The 22556-nt window shown below is 43.8% G+C and overlaps 1 protein-coding gene across 6 annotated transcripts in view; it reads left to right on the forward strand.

The window, feature by feature from the left end:
* Positions 1-22556, forward strand: part of LOC139548411 (rho guanine nucleotide exchange factor TIAM1-like) — a 219770-nt gene that overhangs the window by 110163 nt on the left and 87051 nt on the right. For all 6 annotated transcript variants that reach the window (XM_071358094.1, XM_071358091.1, XM_071358090.1 and 3 more), the window contains 3 exons: positions 4078-4182; positions 9582-9663; positions 22395-22481. In XM_071358094.1, coding sequence (XP_071214195.1) covers positions 4078-4182; positions 9582-9663; positions 22395-22481 — 274 coding nt within the window. The remainder of the gene's footprint in view (positions 1-4077; positions 4183-9581; positions 9664-22394; positions 22482-22556) is intronic.

Below are 22556 nucleotides of genomic sequence, written 5' to 3' on the forward strand. Positions count from 1 at the left end.
GGAACAGGCCAGATGACAGTCATTACACAGCCAGCTTAGCCCCACAGACAGACGGAACAGGCCAGATGACAGTCATTACACAGCCAGCTTAGCCCCACAGACAGACGGAACAGGACAGATGACAGTCATTACACAGCCAGCTTAGCCCCACAGACAGACGGAACAGGCCAGCAGTTAAATGAAACAGACACTACTGTGTTGGATGAGCTTGTTCAGTCGTTGGTGATCATTCACTATTGTAGGTTTACCTCGCATTACACCGGCCATTATGGCTGTGACTTCACACAGCGACGGGCTTCGTAATGAGGTACGGGGTTCGTAATGAGGTACGGGCTTCGTAATGAGGTACGGGCTTCGTAATGAGGTACGGGCTTCGTAATGAGGTACGGGCTTCGTAATGAGGTATGGGCTTCGTAATGAGGTACGGGCTTCGTAATGAGGTACGGGCTTTGTAATGAGGTACGGGCTTCGTAATGAGGTACGAGTCCCAAATGGCAACTAAACTACTGGATTATTAGTGTGTATTTCATCCCTTTTAGCGTAGTGAACTCTTGTAGTGAACTCTTTTAGTGAACTCGTGTAGTGAACTCTTGTAGTGAACTCTTGTAGTGAACTCTTTTAGCGTAGTGAACTCTTTTAGTGAACTCTTTTAGTGTAGTGAACTCTTTTAGTGTAGTGAACTCTTTTAGTGTAGTGAACTCTTTTAGTGTAGTGAACTCTTTTAGTGTAGTGAACTCTTTTAGTGTAGTGAACTCTTTTAGTGTAGTGAACTCTTTTAGTGTAGTGAACTCTTTTAGTGTAGTGAACTCTTGTAGTGTAGTGAACTCTTTTAGTGTAGTGAACTCTTTTAGTGTAGTGAACTCTTTTAGTGAACTCTTTTAGTGAACTCTTTTAGTGAACTCTTTTAGTGTAGTGAACTCTTTTAGTGTAGTGAACTCTTTTAGTGTAGTGAACTCTTTTAGTGTAGTGAACTCTTTTAGTGTAGTGAACTCTTTTAGTGAACTCTTTTAGTGAACTCTTTTAGTGTAGTGAACTCTTTTAGTGTAGTGAACTCTTTTAGTGTAGTGAACTCTTTTAGTGTAGTGAACTCTTTTAGTGTAGTGAACTCTTTTAGTGTAGTGAACTCTTTTAGTGTAGTGAACTCTTTTAGTGTAGTGAACTCTTTTAGTGTAGTGAACTCTTTTAGTGTAGTGAACTCTTGTAGTGTAGTGAACTCTTTTAGTGTAGTGAACTCTTTTAGTGTAGTGAACTCTTTTAGTGAACTCTTTTAGTGAACTCTTTTAGTGAACTCTTTTAGTGTAGTGAACTCTTTTAGTGTAGTGAACTCTTTTAGTGTAGTGAACTCTTTTAGTGTAGTGAACTCTTTTAGTGTAGTGAACTCTTTTAGTGAACTCTTTTAGTGAACTCTTTTAGTGTAGTGAACTCTTTTAGTGTAGTGAACTCTTTTAGTGTAGTGAACTCTTTTAGTGTAGTGAACTCTTTTAGTGTAGTGAACTCTTTTAGTGTAGTGAACTCTTTTAGTGAACTCTTTTAGTGTAGTGAACTCTTTTAGTGTAGTGAACTCTTTTAGTGTAGTGAACTCTTGTAGTGTAGTGAATTGTACAATAAAAATGTTGTCTTTTTTTAATTCTCTCAAAAAAATGATGAGTAGTCACAAGATTTACTGAGATTGCATATGAAAGAGGTCAATTTAAGTTAGTGTCAAATATTTAGAATGTTTAGAAAATTGTTTTGATCTGAAATGGCCATATTTTCACTAATAGGTTGTTAGCTGCTGGTAACAGTTTAAACACAGTATAGGTTGTTAGCTGCTGGTAACAGTTTAAACACAGTATAGGTTGTGTTGGAACAGGCCAGATGACAGTCATTACACAGCCAGCTTAGCCCCACAGACAGACGGAACAGGCCAGATGACAGTCATTACACAGCCAGCTTAGCCCCACAGACAGACGGAACAGGACAGATGACAGTCATTACACAGCCAGCTTAGCCCCACAGACAGACGGAACAGGCCAGCAGTTAAATGAAACAGACACTACTGTGTTGGATGAGCTTGTTCAGTCGTTGGTGATCATTCACTATTGTAGGTTTACCTCGCATTACACCGGCCATTATGGCTGTGACTTCACACAGCGACGGGCTTCGTAATGAGGTACGGGGTTCGTAATGAGGTACGGGCTTCGTAATGAGGTACGGGCTTCGTAATGAGGTACGGGCTTCGTAATGAGGTACGGGCTTCGTAATGAGGTACGGGCTTCGTAATGAGGTACGGGCTTCGTAATGAGGTACGAGCTTCGTAATGAGGTACGGGCTTCGTAATGAGGTACGGGCTTCGTAATGAGGTACGGGCTTCGTAATGAGGTACGGGCTTCGTAATGAGGTACGGGCTTCGTAATGAGGTACGGGCTTCGTAATGAGGTATGGGCTTCGTAATGAGGTACGGGCTTCGTAATGAGGTACGGGCTTTGTAATGAGGTACGGGCTTCGTAATGAGGTACGAGTCCCAAATGGCAACTAAACTACTGGATTATTAGTGTGTATTTCATCCCTTTTAGCGTAGTGAACTCTTGTAGTGAACTCTTGTAGTGAACTCTTGTAGTGAACTCTTTTAGCGTAGTGAACTCTTTTAGTGAACTCTTTTAATGTAGTGAACTCTTTTAGTGTAGTGAACTCTTTTAGTGTAGTGAACTCTTTTAGTGAACTCTTTTAGTGTAGTGAACTCTTTTAGTGAACTCTTTTAGTGTAGTGAACTCTTTTAGTGTAGTGAACTCTTTTAGTGTAGTGAACTCTTTTAGTGTAGTGAACTCTTTTAGTGTAGTGAACTCTTTTAGTGTAGTGAACTCTTTTAGTGTAGTGAACTCTTTTAGTGTAGTGAACTCTTTTAGTGTAGTGAACTCTTTTAGTGTAGTGAACTCTTTTAGTGTAGTGAACTCTTGTAGTGTAGTGAACTCTTTTAGTGTAGTGAACTCTTTTAGTGTAGTGAACTCTTTTAGTGAACTCTTTTAGTGAACTCTTTTAGTGAACTCTTTTAGTGTAGTGAACTCTTTTAGTGTAGTGAACTCTTTTAGTGTAGTGAACTCTTTTAGTGTAGTGAACTCTTTTAGTGTAGTGAACTCTTTTAGTGAACTCTTTTAGTGAACTCTTTTAGTGTAGTGAACTCTTTTAGTGTAGTGAACTCTTTTAGTGTAGTGAACTCTTTTAGTGTAGTGAACTCTTTTAGTGTAGTGAACTCTTTTAGTGTAGTGAACTCTTTTAGTGAACTCTTTTAGTGTAGTGAACTCTTTTAGTGTAGTGAACTCTTTTAGTGTAGTGAACTCTTTTAGTGTAGTGAACTCTTTTAGTGTAGTGAACTCTTTTAGTGTAGTGAACTCTTGTAGTGTAGTGAATTGTACAATAAAAATGTTGTCTTTTTTTAATTCTCTCAAAAAAATGATGAGTAGTCACAAGATTTACTGAGATTGCATATGAAAGAGGTCAATTTAAGTTAGTGTCAAATATTTAGAATGTTTAGAAAATTGTTTTGATCTGAAATGGCCATATTTTCACTAATAGGTTGTTAGCTGCTGGTAACAGTTTAAACACAGTATAGGTTGTTAGCTGCTGGTAACAGTTTAAACACAGTATAGGTTGTTAGCTGCTGGTAACAGTTTAAACACAGTATAGGTTGTTAGCTGCTGGTAACAGTTTAAACACAGTATAGGTTGTTAGCTGCTGGTAACAGTTTAAACACAGTTTAGGTTGTTAGCTGCTGGTAACAGTTTAAACACAGTATAGGTTGTTAGCTGCTGGTACGTTTTAAACACAGTATATGTGTGTTTTAAGTAGGGCCAGATGGGCGGGGCTCTAGCCAGCTGCCTATAGGGCCAGATGGGCGGGGCTCTAGCCAGCTGCCTATAGGGCCAGATGGGCGGGGTTTGCATTTTTAAAATCATTAAAAAAAAAATATATATATATATTTTATTCTATTGGTCCTTTAAGCCAGGCAAGCTCAATCACTCACAGATGAAGTATTTGATCCCAGATCTGCTACTCAGCCTGTGCCAATCCTCTTTCTGTCCTCTTTACTGAACTCCACAGGCCCACCGGCTGGATCCTGCCAAACATTACCTCCGTCTCAAGTTCCTCATCGAAAACCAAGTCCAGTTCTACATCCCTAAACCGGAGGAGGACGTGTGTGACTTGGTACGTGTTGTGTGTGTGTGTGACTTGGTACGTGTTGTGTGTGTGTGTGACTTGGTACGTGTGGTTGTGTGTGTGTGTGACTTGGTACGTGTGTGACTTGGTACGTGTGGTTGTGTGTGTGTTTGTGCGTGTGACTTGGTACATGTGGTTGTGTGTGTGTGTGACTTGGTACGTGTGGTTGTGTGTGTGTGTGTGTGACTTGGTACGTGTGGTTGTGTGTGTGTGTGTGTGTGTGTGACTTGGTACGTGTGGTTGTGTGTGTGTGTGTGTGTGTGTGACTTGGTACGTGTGGTTGTGTGTGTGTGTGTGTTTGACTTGGTACGTGTGTGTGCGTGACTTGGTACGTGTGGTTGTGTGTGTGTGTGTGTGACTTGGTACGTGTGGTTGTGTGTGTGTGTGTGTGACTTGGTACGTGTGGTTGTGTGTGTGTGTGTGACTTGGTACGTGTTGTGTGTGACTTGGTACGTGTGGTTGTGTGTGTGTGTGTGTGTGTGTGACTTGGTACGTGTTGTGTGTGTGTGTGACTTGGTACGTGTGGTTGTGTGTGTGTGTGTGTGTGACTTGGTACGTTTCTGATTTCCTCACATATTATCTCCTGTCACAGTTTTAGCACCCAGCTGAGATACCTACTCTGATCCCCCCCCCCCCCCCACACACACACACACACACACACACACAGACACAGACGGCTTTCCGTGAGGAAAATGTGATTCCGGGCAAGTGACCAGCAGCATTTTAATTTATTGGACATTTGAGAAATGTATCAGACCCCATATTTATTTTATGTTTATTTAACCTTTTATTTAACGAGGCAAGTCAGTTAAGAACAAATTCTTATTTACACTGACTGCCTACCCTGGCCAAACCCAAACCCGGACGACGCTGGGCCAATTGAGATGCAGTGCCTTAGACCGCTGTGATACAGCCTGGAATCGAACCAGGGTCTGTAGTGACGCCTCTAGCACTGAGATGCGGTGCCTTAGACCGCTGTGATACAGCCCGGAATCGAACCAGGGTCTGTAGTGACGCCTCTAGCACTGAGATGCGGTGCCTTAGACCGCTGTGATACAGCCTGGAATCGAACCAGGGTCTGTAGTGACGCCTTAGACGGCCGTGCCACTCGGGAGCCCTCATACAGTATGCGTACGGTGCGTAACCCCATTAGGACAGGGATCATGAACTAGATTCAGCCCGCTGGACAATTGTTTTCTGGAGCGTATGGTCAGGGGACCAGAACATAATTACAAATAATATGTAGACTGCAAATTGAACAGATATAATATTTGACTAAAACGTAATAATTTCAATCCTTGCTTACATTTGTATACAATCTCTTTATTATGCGTGGGAATACTTTGGAACAGTTTTCTAAAATTTAAATCATTTGGAGCTGATTCGCTGGTGTTTTTACAATTTTTTTAATGTCATTTTTTGGGGATTAAACTTAAAATTTAACAATCACCTGCTGCCCGCCAGTTGGGGAACCATCCACGGTGCTCAGAATGACATGAATCACATTTAGATTATTGTAATTCATCTAAACATTACATGCAACTCCTGTAATGAAGCAGACAATAAAAAGTAATTTTCAAACATTAGCTGGAAAACACCATTCTAAACAGAGCTCCTGGGGAAAACACCATTCTAAACAGAACACCTGGGGAAAACACCATTCTAAACAGAGCTCCTGGGGAAACACCATTCTAGACAGAGCACCTGGGGAAACACCATTCTAAACAGAACACCTGGGGGAAACACCATTCTAAACAGAACACCTGGGGAAAAGACCATTCTAAACAGAGCTCCTGGGGAAAACACCATTCTAAACAGAGCTCCTGGGGAAAACGCCATTCTAGACAGAGCACCTGGGAAACACCATTCTAAACAGAACACCTGGGGAAAAGACCATTCTAAACAGAACACCTGGGGAAAACACCATTCTAAACAGAGCTCCTGGGGAAACACCATTCTAGACAGAGCACCTGGGGAAACACCATTCTAAATAGAACACCTGGGGGAAACACCATTCTAAACAGAACACCTGGGGAAAACACCATTCTAAACAGAGCTCCTGGGGAAAACACCATTCTAGACAGAGCACCTGGGAAACACCATTCTAAACAGAACACCTGGGGAAAAGACCATTCTAAACAGAGCTCCTGGGGAAAACACCATTCTAAACAGAGCTCCTGGGGAAAACGCCATTCTAAACAGAGCTCCTGGGGAAAACGCCATTCTAAACAGAGCTCCTGGGGAAAACGCCATTCTAAACAGAGCTCCTGGGAAAACACCATTCTAAACAGAACACCTGGGGAAAAACACCATTCTAAACAGAGCGCCTGATGCGAGCTGTTCCGTATGTGACAGAGATTAAACTCTCTTTTAGAAACTTAGAAAGAGGGGGACTATGATGAGGCAACAACTAGGATGGGTTGATAATATGACCAGGATGGGTTGATATTATGACCAGGATGGGTTGATAATATGACCAGGATGGGTTGATAATATGACCAGGATGGGTTGTTAATATGACCAGGATGGGTTGTTAATATGACCAGGATGGGTTGATAATATGACCAGGATGGGTTGTTAATATAACCAGGATGGGTTGTTAATATGACCAGGATGGGTTGATAATATGACCAGGATGGGTTGTTAATATGACCAGGATGGGTTGATAATATAACCAGGATGGGTTGTTAATATGACCAGGATGGGTTGATAATATGACCAGGATGGGTTGATAATATGACCAGGATGGGTTGATAATATGACCAGGATGGGTTGATAATATGACCAGGATGGGTTGATAATATGACCAGGATGGGTTGATAATATAACCAGGATGGGTTGATAATATGACCAGGATGGGTTGATAATATAACCAGGATGGGTTGATAATATAACCAGGATGGGTTGATAATGACTAGGATGGGTTGATAATATGACCAGGATGGGTTGATAATATGACCAGGATGGGTTGATAATATGACCAGGATGGGTTGATAATATAACCAGGATGGGTTGATAATATAACCAGGATGGGTTGATAATGACTAGGATGGGTATTTAATATGACAAGGATGTGCCTTTGGTTTCTGGACAAATGAAGAAAGTTGATATGAAAACCAATAGAACAGGCGAGGAAGTCTTTATAAAAATATTTGCCTCCACGTTTTTTATGGTGGGATTTTGGCTCCTTTGAAGCAAAGTAAGGCTCATGATATGAAGTAAACATTTTAAGGTTTCAGACATTTCAGTTTATGTTTTCCAAGTACATCGACTAAATCCTCCATTTTAATTGAAGGCGCGCTTCCATTACCAGCTGAGAATTACAAATAGTAGGCCTTTTTTAAATTGTGGCCATCAAAACGTTTTTAACACGCGATTGAATTTAGAAATTGTTGCAAACTTAGTTATGCAAATGAACCTATAGACTGATAAACAAACCCGGTCAAATGTATTTCCATCAATGAATCAAACGATCCGGACATTTGGCTGCCACCACATTATTTTAATACTGGTTATCGGATATATATATATAAGGGTTAGGGTTATATATATACACACACACACCACACACACACACACACACACACACACACACACACACACACACACACACACACACACACACCTAGGCTTATACATACTTTCTCCCTACTTGTTGTTGCATTTGTGAGGAGTCACTAGATGTAGAGAGAGAGGGGTAACTCCCCAGTGATAGAGAGAGGGGTAACTCCCCAGTGATAGAGAGAGGGGTAACTCCCCAGTGATAGAGAGAGGGGTAACTCCCCAGTGATATATAGAGAGAGGGGTAACTCCCCAGTGATATATAGAGAGAGGGGTAACTCCCCAGTGATATATAGAGAGAGGGGTAACTCCCCAGTGATATATAGAGAGAGGGGTAACTCCCCAGTGATATATAGAGAGAGGGGTAACTCCCCAGTGATATATAGAGAGAGGGGTAACTCCCCAGTGATATAGAGAGAGAGAGGGGTAACTCCCCAGTGATATAGAGAGAGAGAGGGGTAACTCCCCAGTGATATAGAGAGAGAGAGGGGTAACTCCCCAGTGATATAGAGAGAGAGAGGGGTAACTCCCCAGTGATAGAGGGGTAACTCCCCAGTGATAGAGAGAGGGGTAACTCCCCAGTGATAGAGAGAGGGGTAACTCCCCAGTGATATAGAGAGAGAGAGGGGTAACTCCCCAGTGATATAGAGAGAGAGAGGGGTAACTCCCCAGTGATATAGAGAGAGAGAGGGGTAACTCCCCAGTGATAGAGGGGTAACTCCCCAGTGATAGAGGGGTAACTCCCCAGTGATAGAGGGGTAACTCCCCAGTGATAGAGGGGTAACTCCCCAGTGATAGAGGGGTAACTCCCCAGTGATAGAGGGGTAACTCCCCAGTGATAGAGGGGTAACTCCCCAGTGATAGAGGGGTAACTCCCCAGTGATAGAAGGGTAACTCCCCAGTGATAGATAGAGAGAGGGTTAACTCCCCAGTGATAGAGGGGTAACTCCCCAGTGATAGAGGGGTAACTCCCCAGTGATAGAGGGGTAACTCCCCAGTGATAGAGGGGTAACTCCCCAGTGATAGAGGGGTAACTCCCCAGTGATAGAGGGGTAACTCCCCAGTGATAGAGGGGTAACTCCCCAGTGATAGAGGGGTAACTCCCCAGTGATAGAGGGGTAACTCCCCAGTGATAGAGGGGTAACTCCCCAGTGATAGAGGGGTAACTCCCCAGTGATAGAGGGGTAACTCCCCAGTGATAGAAGGGTAACTCCCCAGTGATAGATAGAGAGAGGGGTAACTCCCCAGTGATAGAGAGAGAGAGGGTTAACTCCCCAGTCATAGAGAGAGAGAGAGAGAGAGAGAGAGGGGTAACTCCCCAGTGATAGATAGAGAGAGGGGTAACTCCCCAGTGATAGAGAGAGAGAGGGTTAACTCCCCAGTCATAGAGAGAGAGAGAGAGAGAGAGAGAGGGGTAACTCCCCAGTCATAGAGAGAGAGAGAGAGGGGTAACTCCCCAGTCATAGAGAGAGAGAGAGAGAGGGGTAACTCCCCAGTCATAGAGAGAGAGGGGTAACTCCCCGGGACACCCCCACAGACTCGGTATATCTTTATTAAGTGTATACAAATGATTGAGATACACACATTAATTCCGTTCTGTCTGACAGTATGGGAGCCACGCACACATGCATTTACATATACATGAATTAGACTCCCTCCTCGTATTTCATTCCTGCTGTTTTGTGTAATAAAACATTAATGTTCCTTCCATCTCTCTCTCTCTCTCCATCTTTCCTTCCTTCTCTCTCTTCATCTCTCTCTCGTTCTCTCTTCATCGCTCTCTCGTTCTCTCTTCATCGCTCTCTCGTTCTCTCTTCTCTCCACAGCTTTATAAAGAGATAGAGCTGGGCTCCAAAATAACCAAAGTCATCCAGTTCAACAGGGATGAGTCCTGTATGATTGGTTACGGTAAGGATGAGTCCTGTATGATTCGTTACAGTAAGGATGAGTCCTGTATGATTGGTTACGGTAAGGATGAGTCCTGTATGATTGGTTACGGTAAGGATGAGTCCTGTATGATTCGTTACAGTAAGGATGAGTCCTGGATGATTGGTTACGGTAAGGATGAGTCCTGGATGATTGGTTACGGTAAGGATGAGTCCTGTATGATTGGTTACGGTAAGGATGAGTCCTGTATGATTGGTTACGGTAGGGATGAGTCCTGTATGATTGGTTACGGTACGGATGAGTCCTGGATGATTGGTTATGGTACGGATGAGTCCTGGATGATTGTTACGGTAAGGATGAGTCCTGGATGATTGGTTACGGTAAGGATGAGTCCTGTATGATTGGTTATGGTAAAGATGAGTCCTGTATGATTGGTGACGGTAAGGATGAGTCCTGTATGATTGGTTACGGTAAGGATGAGTCCTGTATGATTGGCTACAGTAAGGATGAGTCCTGTGTGATTGGTTACGGTAAGGATGAGTCCTGTATGATTGGTGATGGTACGGATGAGTCCTGTGTGATTGGTGATGGTACGGATGAGTCCTGTGTGATAAATGACGGTACGGATGAGTCCTGTATGATTGGTGACGGTACGGATGAGTCCTGTATGATTGGTGACGGTACGGATGAGTCCTGTATGATTGGTGACGGTACGGATGAGTCCTGTATGATTGGTGACGGTACGGGTGAGTCCTGTATGATTGGTGACGGTACGGGTGAGTCCTGTATGATTGGTGACGGTACGGATGAGTCCTGTATGATTGGTGACGGTACGGATGAGTCCTGTATGATTGGTGACGGTACGGATGAGTCCTGTATGATTGGTGACGGTACGGATGAGTCCTGTATGATTGGTGACGGTACGGATGAGTCCTGTATGATTGGTGACGGTACGGATGAGTCCTGTATGATTAGTGACGGTAAGGTTGAGTCCTATATGATAAATGACGGTACGGATGAGTCCTGTATGATTGGTGACGGTACGGATGAGTCCTGTATGATTGGTGACGGTAAGGATGAGTCCTGTATGATTGGTTACGGTAAGGATGAGTCCTGTATGATTGGTTACTTCTATTTTGAAGAAACATTCAAATGAAAGAGCTGGACAAGATGGCGGACTGAACACAACAGTGTAGATCACCTCAATATAAAAACATAATATTCAACATCGGTAAGTCAGACTAAATATTAGCATTTCACAAACTGGTGAAACAAAAAACTAATCATAAGACTAGAGAAATGTATCGACAAATATTACAAAAACAAGTAACAGCCAAACATGACGGAGAGTAAGACAGGGGAACCAATCTCATCATGACAGAGAGTAAGACAGGAGAACCAATCTCAACATGACAGAGAGTAAGACAGGGGAACCAATCTCATCATGACGGAGAGTAAGACAGGGGAACCAATCTCAACATGACGGAGAGTAAGACAGGGGAACCAATCTCATCATGACGGAGAGTAAGACAGGGGAACCAATCTCAACATGACGGAGAGTAAGACAGGGAAACCAATCTCAACATGACGGAGAGTAAGACAGGGGAACCAATCTCAACATGACGGAGAGTAAGACAGGGGAACCAATCTCAACATGACGGAGAGTAAAACAGGGGAACCAATCTCAACATGACGGAGAGTAAGACAGGGGAACCGATCTCAACATGACGGAGAGTAAGACAGGGGAACCGATCTCAACATGACGGAGAGTAAGACAGGGGAACCGATCTCATCATGAAGGAGAGTAAGACAGGGGAACCAATCTCAACATGACGGAGAGTAAGACAGGGGAACCGATCTCAACATGACGGAGAGTAAGACAGGGGAACCGATCTCATCATGAAGGAGAGTAAGACAGGGGAACCAATCTCAACATGACGGAGAGTAAGACAGGGGAACCAATCTCATCATGACGGAGAGTAAGACAGGGGAACCAATCTCATCATGACGGAGAGTAAGACAGGGAAACCAATCTCAACATGACGGAGAGTAAGACAGGGGAACCAATCTCAACATGACGAAGAGTAAGACAGGGGAACCAATCTCATCATGACGGAGAGTAAGACAGGGGAACCAATCTCATCATGACAGAGAGTAAGACAGGGAAACCAATCTCAACATGACGGAGAGTAAGACAGGGAAACCAATCTCAACATGACGGAGAGTAAGACAGGGGAACCAATCTCAACATGACGGAGAGTAAGACAGGGGAACCAATCTCAACATGACGGAGAGTAAGACAGGGGAACCAATCTCAACATGACGGAGAGTAAGACAGGGGAACCAATCTCAACATGACGGAGAGTAAGACAGGGGAACCAATCTCAACATGACGGAGAGTAAGACAGGGAAACCAATCTCAACATGACGGAGAGTAAGACAGGGGAACCAGTCTCAACATGACGGAGAGTAAGACAGGGGAACCGATTTCAACATGACGGAGAGTAAGACAGGGGAACCGATTTCAACATGACAGAGAGTAAGACAGGGGAACCGATTTCAACATGACGGAGAGTAAGAAAGGGGAACCAATCTCCGCTTGACAGAGAGTAAAATCTCAAACGAAGACGTGACTCTTCTACAGACACACAGATGATTTAATCTTTTCACCAGCGGGAATGGTAAAGGTCAAAACCGATCTGTTAAAATCAATAAATGACAAACTGGGCCTACTTGAACTAGTCAGTGAGGATATAATGGAGTTGAAGGCCTCGATGAGTGACAAAAAAGCTGTGACATTGGAGAAAGAGACAAGCATAAAGGAACAGTCAATAAGATTGAAACCGAAGTTAACGAACTTAAAAAGGAGAACATCGTTCTGAGAGAAGCCTTACTGGACATACAGACTAGATCCATGAGAGAGAATCTGCTACTTACAGGTATCCAAGAGAAAGAAGGAGAAGTTCCTGAATCTGTAGTTAGAGAGTTCCTCCTTACAGCACTTCAGATCCCACACGAAGCTATCGACAAAATCCAACTCGAACGTGTACACGGACAGAGAGAGGTATGAACGCCCAATCGTTGCCAAATTTGCTTTCTTTAAAGATAAAATAATGGTTAAAAGCCTGGGTAAAAGACCTGCTGGCATGAAAATAGGCATGAATGATCAGTTCCCGAAGGAAATTACAGAACGCCGCAAAGTTCTGTATCCAATCTTCAAGGAAAATAGATTGAAAGGGAAACGCGTAGCTCTCGTAGTTGATAAACTGTATATTGATAACCAATTGTTCAGGGACACAGAGACTACTCCATGGCTATTCTAAATATTACAAAGTTCTCATAGAGGTGGCGGATAATGGAACACCCGATGTTAGCCATGGTGGGGGTTGGATAATGGAACACCCGATGCTAGCCATGGTGGGGGTTGGATAATGGAACACCCGATGTTAGCCATGGTGGGGGTTGGATAATGGAACACCCGATGCTAGCCATGGTGGGGGTTGGATAATGGAACACCCGATGTTAGCCATGGTGGGGGTTGGATAATGGAACACCCGATGTTAGCCATGGTGGGGGTTGGATAATGGAACACCCGATGCTAGCCATGGTGGGGGTTGGATAATGGAACACCCGATGTTAGCCATGGTGGGGGTTGGAGAATGGAATACCCGATGCTAGCCATGGTGGGGGTTGGATAATGGAACACCCGATGTTAGCCATGGTGGGGGTTGGATAATGGAACACCCGATGCTAGCCATGGTGGGGGTTGAATAATGGAACACCCGATGTTAGCCATGGTGGGGGTTGGATAATGGAACACCCGATGCTAGCCATGGTGGGGGTTGGATAATGGAACACCCGATGTTAGCCATGGTGGGGGTTGGATAATGGAACACCCGATGTTAGCCATGGTGGGGGTTGGATAATGGAACACCCGATGTTAGCCATGGTGGGGGTTGTAATAATGGAACACCAGATACTAGCCATGGTGGGGGTTGAATAATGGAACACCAGATACTAGCCATGGTGGGGGTTGGATAATGGAACACCCGATGTTAGCCATGGTGGGGGTTGGATAATGGAACACCCGATACTAGCCATGGTGGGGGTTGGATAATGGAACACCAGATACTAGCCATGGTGGGGGTTGTAATAATGGAACACCAGATACTAGCCATGGTGGGGGTTGAATAATGGAACACCAGATACTAGCTATGGTGGGGGTTGAATAATGGAACACCCGATACTAGCCATGGTGGGGGTTGAATAATGGAACACCCGATACTAGCCATGGTGGGGGTTGAATAATTGAACACCAGATACTAGCCATGGTGGGGGTTGAATAATGGAACACCAGATACTAGCCATGGTGGGGGTTGAATAATGGAACACCAGATACTAGCCATGGTGGGGGTTGAATAATACCCCCAAAAATAGAAAGAAAAGCAATCTTGAAATATAACGAATTGGAACACAAAAGCCCTAATTCAACATGGCAGAGATAAATACACAGCAGACTGAAGGCTCAGTATGTGTGGATGTATTGAGATGGATGTGTGTGTTTTCTGGTGTTTGGGAAAGTGTGGCGTTAAGTGAGTGAGAAAGGAAACGGTTACATATCCCAGAACCAATGTATGTCTGTGAGCAGGGGTTGTGAGAGAGCTTTCAATGTTGTGCAGATGAGGGTTATACATTTTATAAAGAATTATACATCTTATTGATTTATTGTCCTTTCATGATGGAACGGTCCACAACCCTTTACCCTAGACACCCACCTGAATGACCCAGACTCTAAAGAGAAGTCCCTGCTGTTAGCTGCCTGTATGCAGCCAAAATGCATACAGGCCCTTGTGGCACAAAATTATCAAAAGGTCTGACTGCACAGAGATGCTTGGGAATAGGGTCACAACGGGGGACCACGTGTGGGTGTTTCAGGGGAAGAGGGTGGATCTGATCTCCATCACCTAGGACGTGACAATGGTTAATCAAACCTCCCCATTTCTGCCCATTTCTTTGCTCCGTTTTGCAGGCTTTCTCATACAGCTGCAACTGTATATGCATTTGTAAATCAAGACCTTTCTTGAGTTGGGCTCTGGGATGGTGCTTGCCAAAATATTTTTTTTGTAATAGCGAGACTGATGAGATGTAAAAATCCTTTACATAGACTGCCTACATTACTACAAATATTAATAGCTAATTATGGAAAATAAGATTAACAGGAAATTAAAATTGTTAATAGCTATATATAATACAAATCGAGGTGAGGGTGATGGAAATGCATTTGGCTGTTGATCTACCTCTGTTCTGTGGGTGGCACTGTGTGCTCTTTTCCAAAGGATGGGTCCCGGTCTCTCCGGGGCCATGGGATCCGGGGGGGTCGGGGGTGGTCTGCTTCTGTTCTGTGGGTGGCACTGGGTGCTCTTTCCAAGGATGGGTCCCGGTCTCTCCGGGGCCATGGGATCCGGGGGGGTCGGGGGTGGTCTGCTTCTGTTCTGTGGGTGGCACTGGGTGCTCTTTCCAAGGATGGGTCCTGGTCTCTCCGGGGCCATGGGATCCGGGGGGGTCGGGGGTGGTCTGCTTCTGTTCTGTGGGTGGCACTGGGTGCTCTTTCCAAGGATGGGTCCCAGTCTCTCCGGGGCCATGGGATCCGGGGGTGGTCTGCCGGTCATTGGGATGACAACCCAACTCGGGATGAGGGGTTTTAACGGGTGGAATAGTGGGGACCAATTGGAGGTTTACTTAGTAGCAATGCAAATATCATGGTACAGCTATATAGACACTCAATCATCATGTTACTTTTTAATGGTACGTTTACAAACATATATTATGATAAATAGAATTGTAACTTGTCTCATTATGGTAAATGGTGAAATGATTATAGCCAGATATAATTGTAATGGCTTAGCCGGTAATAAGAAAAGACGATCAGTATTTACCTGGCTAAAAGAGAAGGAATATAATATCTATTGTTTACAGGAAACTCATTCAACAATTTTAGATGCCGTTTTTTGGAAAAAGGACTTGGGGGGCCAAATATATTCCTCCCATGGGCAAAGAAATTCAAAAGGAGTGATGAAATTAATTAACAGTTTGCCCATCTTAATCTTTTCTTTTTATTGGCCAGTCTGAGATATGGCTTTTTCTTTGCAACTCACTGCCTAGAAGGCCAGCATCCCGGAGTCGCCTCTTCACTGTTGACGTTGAGACTGGTGATTTGCGGGTACTATTTAATGAAGATGCCAGTTGAGGACTTGTGAGGCGTCTGTTTCTTAAACTAGACACTCTAATGTACTTGTCCTCTTGCTCAGTTGTGCACCGGAGCCTCCCACTCCTCTTTCTATTCTGGTTAGAGCCAGTTTGCGCTGTTCTGTGAAGGGAGCGTTGTACAAGATCTTCAGTTTCTTGGCAATTTCTCGCATGGAATAGCCTTCATTTCTCAGAACAAGAATAGAATGACGAGTTTCAGAAGAAAGTTATTTGTTTCTGGCCATTTTGAGCAGGTAATCGAACCCACAAATGCTGATGCTCCAGATACTCAACTAGTCTAAAGAAGGCCAGTTTTATTGCTTCTTTAATCAGAACAACAGTTTTCAGCTGTGCTAAAGTAATTGCAAAAGCGTTTTCTAATGATCAATTAGCCTTTTAAAATGATACATTTGGATTAGCTAACACAACGTGCCATTAGAACACAGGAGTGATGGTTGCTGATAATGGGCCTCTGTACGCTTATGTAGATATTCCATAAAAAATCTGCCATTTCCAGCTACAATAGTCATTTACAACATTAACTATGTCTACACTGTATTTCTGATAATTTTGATGTTATTTTAATGGATTAAAAAAAAAACTTTTCTTTCAAAAACAAGGACAATTCTTAGTGGCCCCAAACTTTTGAACAGTAATGTATATTACTCTTACTGAATTTCCACTTGGGCGAGGATATTGGAAATGTAATCAAAGCCTATTGGATGATAACTTGTTTATAACTACGACAGAAGAATTTATATCTGACTTTATCCGACATAACATAGGTACAGCAGATCCCCTTATTGTATGGGACACTTTTAAATGTGCCTTTAGAGGCCATGCAATTCAGTACTCATTTATTAAACAAAAGCAATTTTGGTCAAAAGAATCCATATTAACTAAGGAAATTGAAGGACTAACAGTACAGACAGATAGCAATACAAACTGTACCATAGAGGCACAGAGTAAGTTAGAGGAAAAACAAAAAAATATAGAGACTTATTCAAGGAAGATCCCGTGTGGGAAACCTCCAGGGACGGATGGCATATCAGTGGAAGTACACCAAACTTTTTTTTTATATACTCAGAGGACCATTATTAGCATGTTTTAACCACTCCTATATAAACGGTAGATTATCGGACAGGCAACAAGAAGGTTTGATTTCATTATTACTGAAACAGGACCCAAGTGGTAAATATAAAGATCCAGTCCATAAAAATAATTGAGGGCCTCTGACACTTCAGTGTTGTGATGCAAAAATTCTAGCTAAATGCTAAGCGCATAGAATTAAAAATGTTTTGTCAGATATTAATCAGACCGGTTTTTTACATGGACGATACATTGGAGATAATATAAGACAAGTACTGGAAACAATAGAACACTATGAAATATCGTGGTAACCAGGCCTGGTTTTCATAGCCAACTTTGAAAAGGCTTTTGATAAATTATGACTGGATTTTATATATAAATGCCTGGAATATTATAATTTTCGGAGAATCTCTTATACAATGGGTTAAAGTTATGTATAATAACCCTATGTGTAAAATAGTAAATAATGGCTCCTTCTCAGAAAGTATTAAACTGTCAAGAGGAGTAAAACAAGGTTGTCCACTATCGGCATATCTATTTATTATGGCCATCGAAATGTTAGCTGTTAAAATCAGATCCAACAATAATATCAAGGTCCTAGAAATCCAGGGCTTAAAAACAAAGGTGTCATTGTACGCTGATGATTCATGTTTTCTTTTAAACCACAATTAGAATCCCTCCACAGCCTCATAGAGGATCTAGATACTTGTAGAATTAGAATCCCTCCACGGCCTCATAGAGGATCTAGATACTTTTAGAATTAGAATCCCTCCACGGCCTCATAGAGGATCTAGATACTTTTAGAATTAGAATCCCTCCACAGCCTCATAGAGGATCTAGATACTTTTAGAATTAGAATCCCTCCACAGCTTCATAGAGGATCTAGATAATTTTAGAATTAGAATCCCTCCACAGCCTCATAAAGGATCTAGATACTTTTTCTAACTTCTCTGGATTAAAACCAAATTATGATAAGTAATATATTACGTATTGCATCACAAAAAAATACAACTTTTACATTACCGTGTAGTTTACCAATAAAATTGTCTGACGGGGATGTTAACATAATCGGTGTACATATCCCGGAAGAAAGAAATGATCTCACTCCAATACATTTTAATAGAAAGTTAGCAAAAATAGATAAGATCTTGCTACCATGGAAAGGAAAATACCTGTCTATTTGTGGAAAAATCACCCTGATTAACTCTTTAGTCATATCCTTGTTTATCTATTTGCTTATGGTTTTGCCTACACCTAGCGACCTGCTTTTTAAATTATATGAGCAAAAAATATTCAATTATATTTGGAATGGCAAGCCAAAGAAAATTAAAAGGGCCTATTCATATAATGAATATGAATTCGGAGGGCAGAAATGATGAAATATTAAAGCATTTGTAACGTGCGTTCTCCTCCTCGTCTGAGGAGGAGCAAGGATCGGACCAATATGCAGCGAGGTATGAAGACATAATGATTTATTTAAATAATAATAACGAAGACGAAAAACACTTAATAAACTACAAAACAACAAACGACGTAAACAGACCTGAACTTGAGAACATACAACAATGAACGCACGAACAGGGAAGAACGAACGAAACGAAACGAAACAGTCCCGTGTGGCATAAACACTAACACAGGAACAATCACCCACAAACAAACAGTGTGAACAGCCTACCTTAATATGGTTCTCAATCAGAGGAAACGTAAAACACCTGCCCCTGATTGAGAACCATATCAGGCTAATAGAAAAGAACCCAACATAGAAACACATAAACTAGAATGCCCACCCAGCTCACGTCCTGACCATACTAAACAAAGACAAAATGAAGGAAATAAGGTCAGGAACGTGACAGCATTAGACCGCTCACTAAAGGCATCAGTCATACAGAAGTTATACTTAAATCCAAAATGGTCTCTAGTAAATTGATAAGAATGTCTCACCCCATGTTCAAGAAGGGCCTTTTTCACTTTATTCAGATTATAACAGCTCACTTTCGGTTATTTGAAAACAAAATCATCTCCAAAATATCTTCTTTTTAAAATATTATTTTTAAACAAGACATAGAAAGTTGGTTGCAATTTCAGTTTAATCCACCTGAAAAGACAGAACAAATAAAACAACAAATATTGTGGTTAAACTCAAATATACTAATGGTAAAAAAAAACGTTATTTTTTTTAGTAGTTTCATTTAAGTGCCATGTAGATTGCTAAATAGTTGGGGAGAGATTTTCGATGTACCGATTCCATGACACATGTTTTATGAACTGATACACAAAACAACGCTGGATTCAAAACTTACAATTTTTCAATTTAAATTATTTTTGCAAAATTCTTGCAACCAGTAGGATTTTATATATATGGGGGATACAATCTTCCCAGCTCTGCAGATTTTGCTGTGAGGAGGCAGAGTCATTAGATCATTTATTTTGGTACTGTCCATATGTAGCTCGTTTTTGATCACAGGTCCAGGAATGGCTGAAGAATTGAAACATTTGCCTAGAACTAACGCTACAGATAGCAATACTGGGTGATTTGAAAAGTCATAGTCAATCGATCAATAATATAATTCTTTTAGCAAAAATTTTTATCTTTAATTTACAATCTGCAGAAACTATGAGAATAGAAATGTTCAGTACTTTTGTGAAACAAATAGAAATCCAAAATGGATGGTGTTAAGAGATAGATGGGAGGGGTTGAATGGAGCTGAAGGGTGGGACTAATAACAACAAGATAACCAATGTAAAACATACGGGGTCTGTAAAAATGTATATAGGTTCAGAAATGTTGTGAAATAGCACAGTTACAAATAGAAATCAAACTGGATGGATATCAGAAATAGAGGAAGGACTAAAAACAAACAAAATATAACTATTGTAAAATAGATTGTGTCTGTAAAATGTGTATAAGATGTATAAGCCGGAAGTAGAAGCCTATATATTTACCCCAGAAATGGATGGAGGATTGGAAATGATGCAGACAATTACATTGATGGAGGCAACAATCTATCTGCAAAATATTAAAGCTGATCCCCCCCTAGAAAAAAAGGGATGAGTCCTGTATGATTGGTGACGGTACGGATGAGTCCTGTATGATTGGTGACGGTAAGGATGAGTCCTGTATGATTGGTGACGGTACGGATGAGTCCTGTATGATTGGTGACGATACGGATGAGTCCTGTATGATTGGTGACGGTACGGATGAGTCCTGTATGATTGGTGACGGTACGGATGAGTCCTGTATGATTGGTGACGGTACGGATGAGTCCTGTATGATTGGTGACGGTACGGATGAGTCCTGTATGATTGGTGACGGTACGGATGAGTCCTGTATGATTGGTGACGGTAAGGATGAGTCCTGTATGATTGGTGACGGTAAGGATGAGTCCTGGATCCTATGAATCTCATTCTCACAGTTTCATCATCTGTTATAATTGCAATGCCAGTGTGTTCATCCCAAATGGATTCCTGTTATTTATATAGTGCTCTACTTTTGACTTTGAGCCCTGGTTAAAAGCGGTGCACTTCACTATAAAGGGATTAGGGTGGCATTTGGGACGCAACCCATTTCATATATGTCCACATTCACAGATCATTTAACATGCTAAGAATGCAATTCTGAAGCGACTTCCCTTTCAATTACAATCATGTTGTAGTATACAGTGTGTAAATGTCCACCAGTGAGAGAATATTTCCACTAGCAGATGTGTTGTCATGTATTCTGTTATTGATTTCTAGTCACGTCTCAGATTACTTGTATTTGTTGGACTGATCCCTGTCGGTGATTTGGTGATGTGCGTTGAGTAATGAATTGATTCTCTCTCCTCTTATCCCCCTCTCTCTCCTCTCATTCCCCTCCTCCGTCTCTCCTCTCATTCCCCTCCTCCGTCTCTCTTCCTCCCCCTCCTCCCCCTCTCATCTCTGCCCCCCTCTCCTCTCCCTCCGTCTTTCCTCTCCCTCCGTCTTTCCTCTCCCTTCTCCGTCTCTCCTCTCCCATCGTCTCTCCTCTCCCGCCGTCTCTCCTCTCCCTCCGTCTCTCCTCTCCCTCCGTCTTTCCCTCCTCCGTCTGTCCTCTCCCTCGTCTCTCCCTCCTCCGTCTCTCCCTCCTCCGTCTCTCCCTCCTCCGTCTCTCCCTCCTCCGTCTCTCCCTCCTCCGTCTCTCCCTCCTCCGTCTCTCCTCTCCCTCCTCCGTCTCTCCCTCCTCCGTCTCTCCTCTCCCTCTGTCTCTCCTCTCCCTCCGTCTCTCCCTCCTCCGTCTCTCCCTCCTCCGTCTCTCCTCTCCCTCCGTCTCTCTCTCCCTCCCTCCGTCTCTCTCTCCCTCCCTCCTTCCGTCTCTCTCTCCCTCCCTCCGTCTCTCCTCTCCCTCCGTCTCTCTCTCCCTCCCTCCGTCTCTCCTCTCCCTCCGTCTCTCTCTCCCTCCCTCCGTCTCTCCTCTCCCTCCGTCTCTCTCTCCCTCCCTCCGTCTCTCTCTCCCTCCCTCCGTCTCTCCTCTCCCTCCGTCTCTCTCTCCCTCCTCCGTCTCTCTCTCCCTCCTCCGTCTCTCTCTCCCTCCTCCGTCTCTCTCTCCCTCCTCCGTCTCCCTCCATCTCTCCCTCCTCCGTCTCTCCCTCCATCTCTCCCTCCTCCGTCTCTCCCTCCTCCGTCTCTCCCTCCTCCGTCTCTCCCTCCTCCGTCTCTCCCTCCTCCGTCTCTCCCTCCGTCTCTCTCTCTCCCTCCTCCGTCTCTCTCTCCCTCCTCCGTCTCTCTCTCCCTCCTCCGTCTCTCTCTCCCTCCTCCGTCTCTCTCTCCCTCCTCCGTCTTTCCCTCCTCCGTCTCTCCCTCCTCCGTCTCTCCCTCCTCCGTCTCTCCCTCCTCCGTCTCTCCCTCCTCCGTCTCTCCCTCCTCCGTCTCTCCCTCCTCCGTCTCTCCTCTCCCTCCTCCGTCTCTCCTCTCCCTCCTCCTCTCTCCCTCCTCCGTCTCTCCTCTCCCTCCTCCTCTCCTCTCCCTCCTCCATCTCTCCCTCCTCCGTCTCTCCCTCCTCCGTCTCTCCCTCCTCCGTCTCTCCTCTCCCTCCTCCGTCTCTCCCTCCTCCGTCTCTCCTCTCCCTCCTCCTCTCCCCTCCCTCCTCCGTCTCTCCCTCCTCCGTCTCTCCCTCTTCCGTCTCTCCCTCTTCCGTCTCTCCCTCTTCCGTCTCTCCCTCCTCCGTCTCTCCTCTCCCTCCTCTCCCTCTTCCGTCTCTCCCTCCTCCGTCTCTCCCTCCTCCGTCTCTCCTCTCCCTCCTCCGTCTCTCCTCTCCCTCCTCCGTCTCTCCTCTCCCTCCTCCGTCTCTCCCTCCTCCGTCTCTCCCTCCTCCGTCTCTCCTCTCCCTCCTCCGTCTCTCCCTCCTCCGTCTCTCCCTCCTCCGTCTCTCCTCTCCCTCCTCCGTCTCTCCCCTCCTCCAGGGTTCTCCATCTCAGTGGTGGAGGAGGATTCAGTGCAGCAGCTCTACATTACTGATGTGAAGGCGGGAGGATTAGCCTTCGCTAAAGGTTCCGTACCACACACACCATCTCACTTCAGATGACTTTCCTTCAAACACACATACTCCATCTATAGTGGGAAGA

Source organism: Salvelinus alpinus, chromosome 21, assembly GCF_045679555.1.
Source record: "Salvelinus alpinus chromosome 21, SLU_Salpinus.1, whole genome shotgun sequence".
In the NCBI taxonomy this organism is placed as follows: domain Eukaryota; kingdom Metazoa; phylum Chordata; class Actinopteri; order Salmoniformes; family Salmonidae; genus Salvelinus; species Salvelinus alpinus.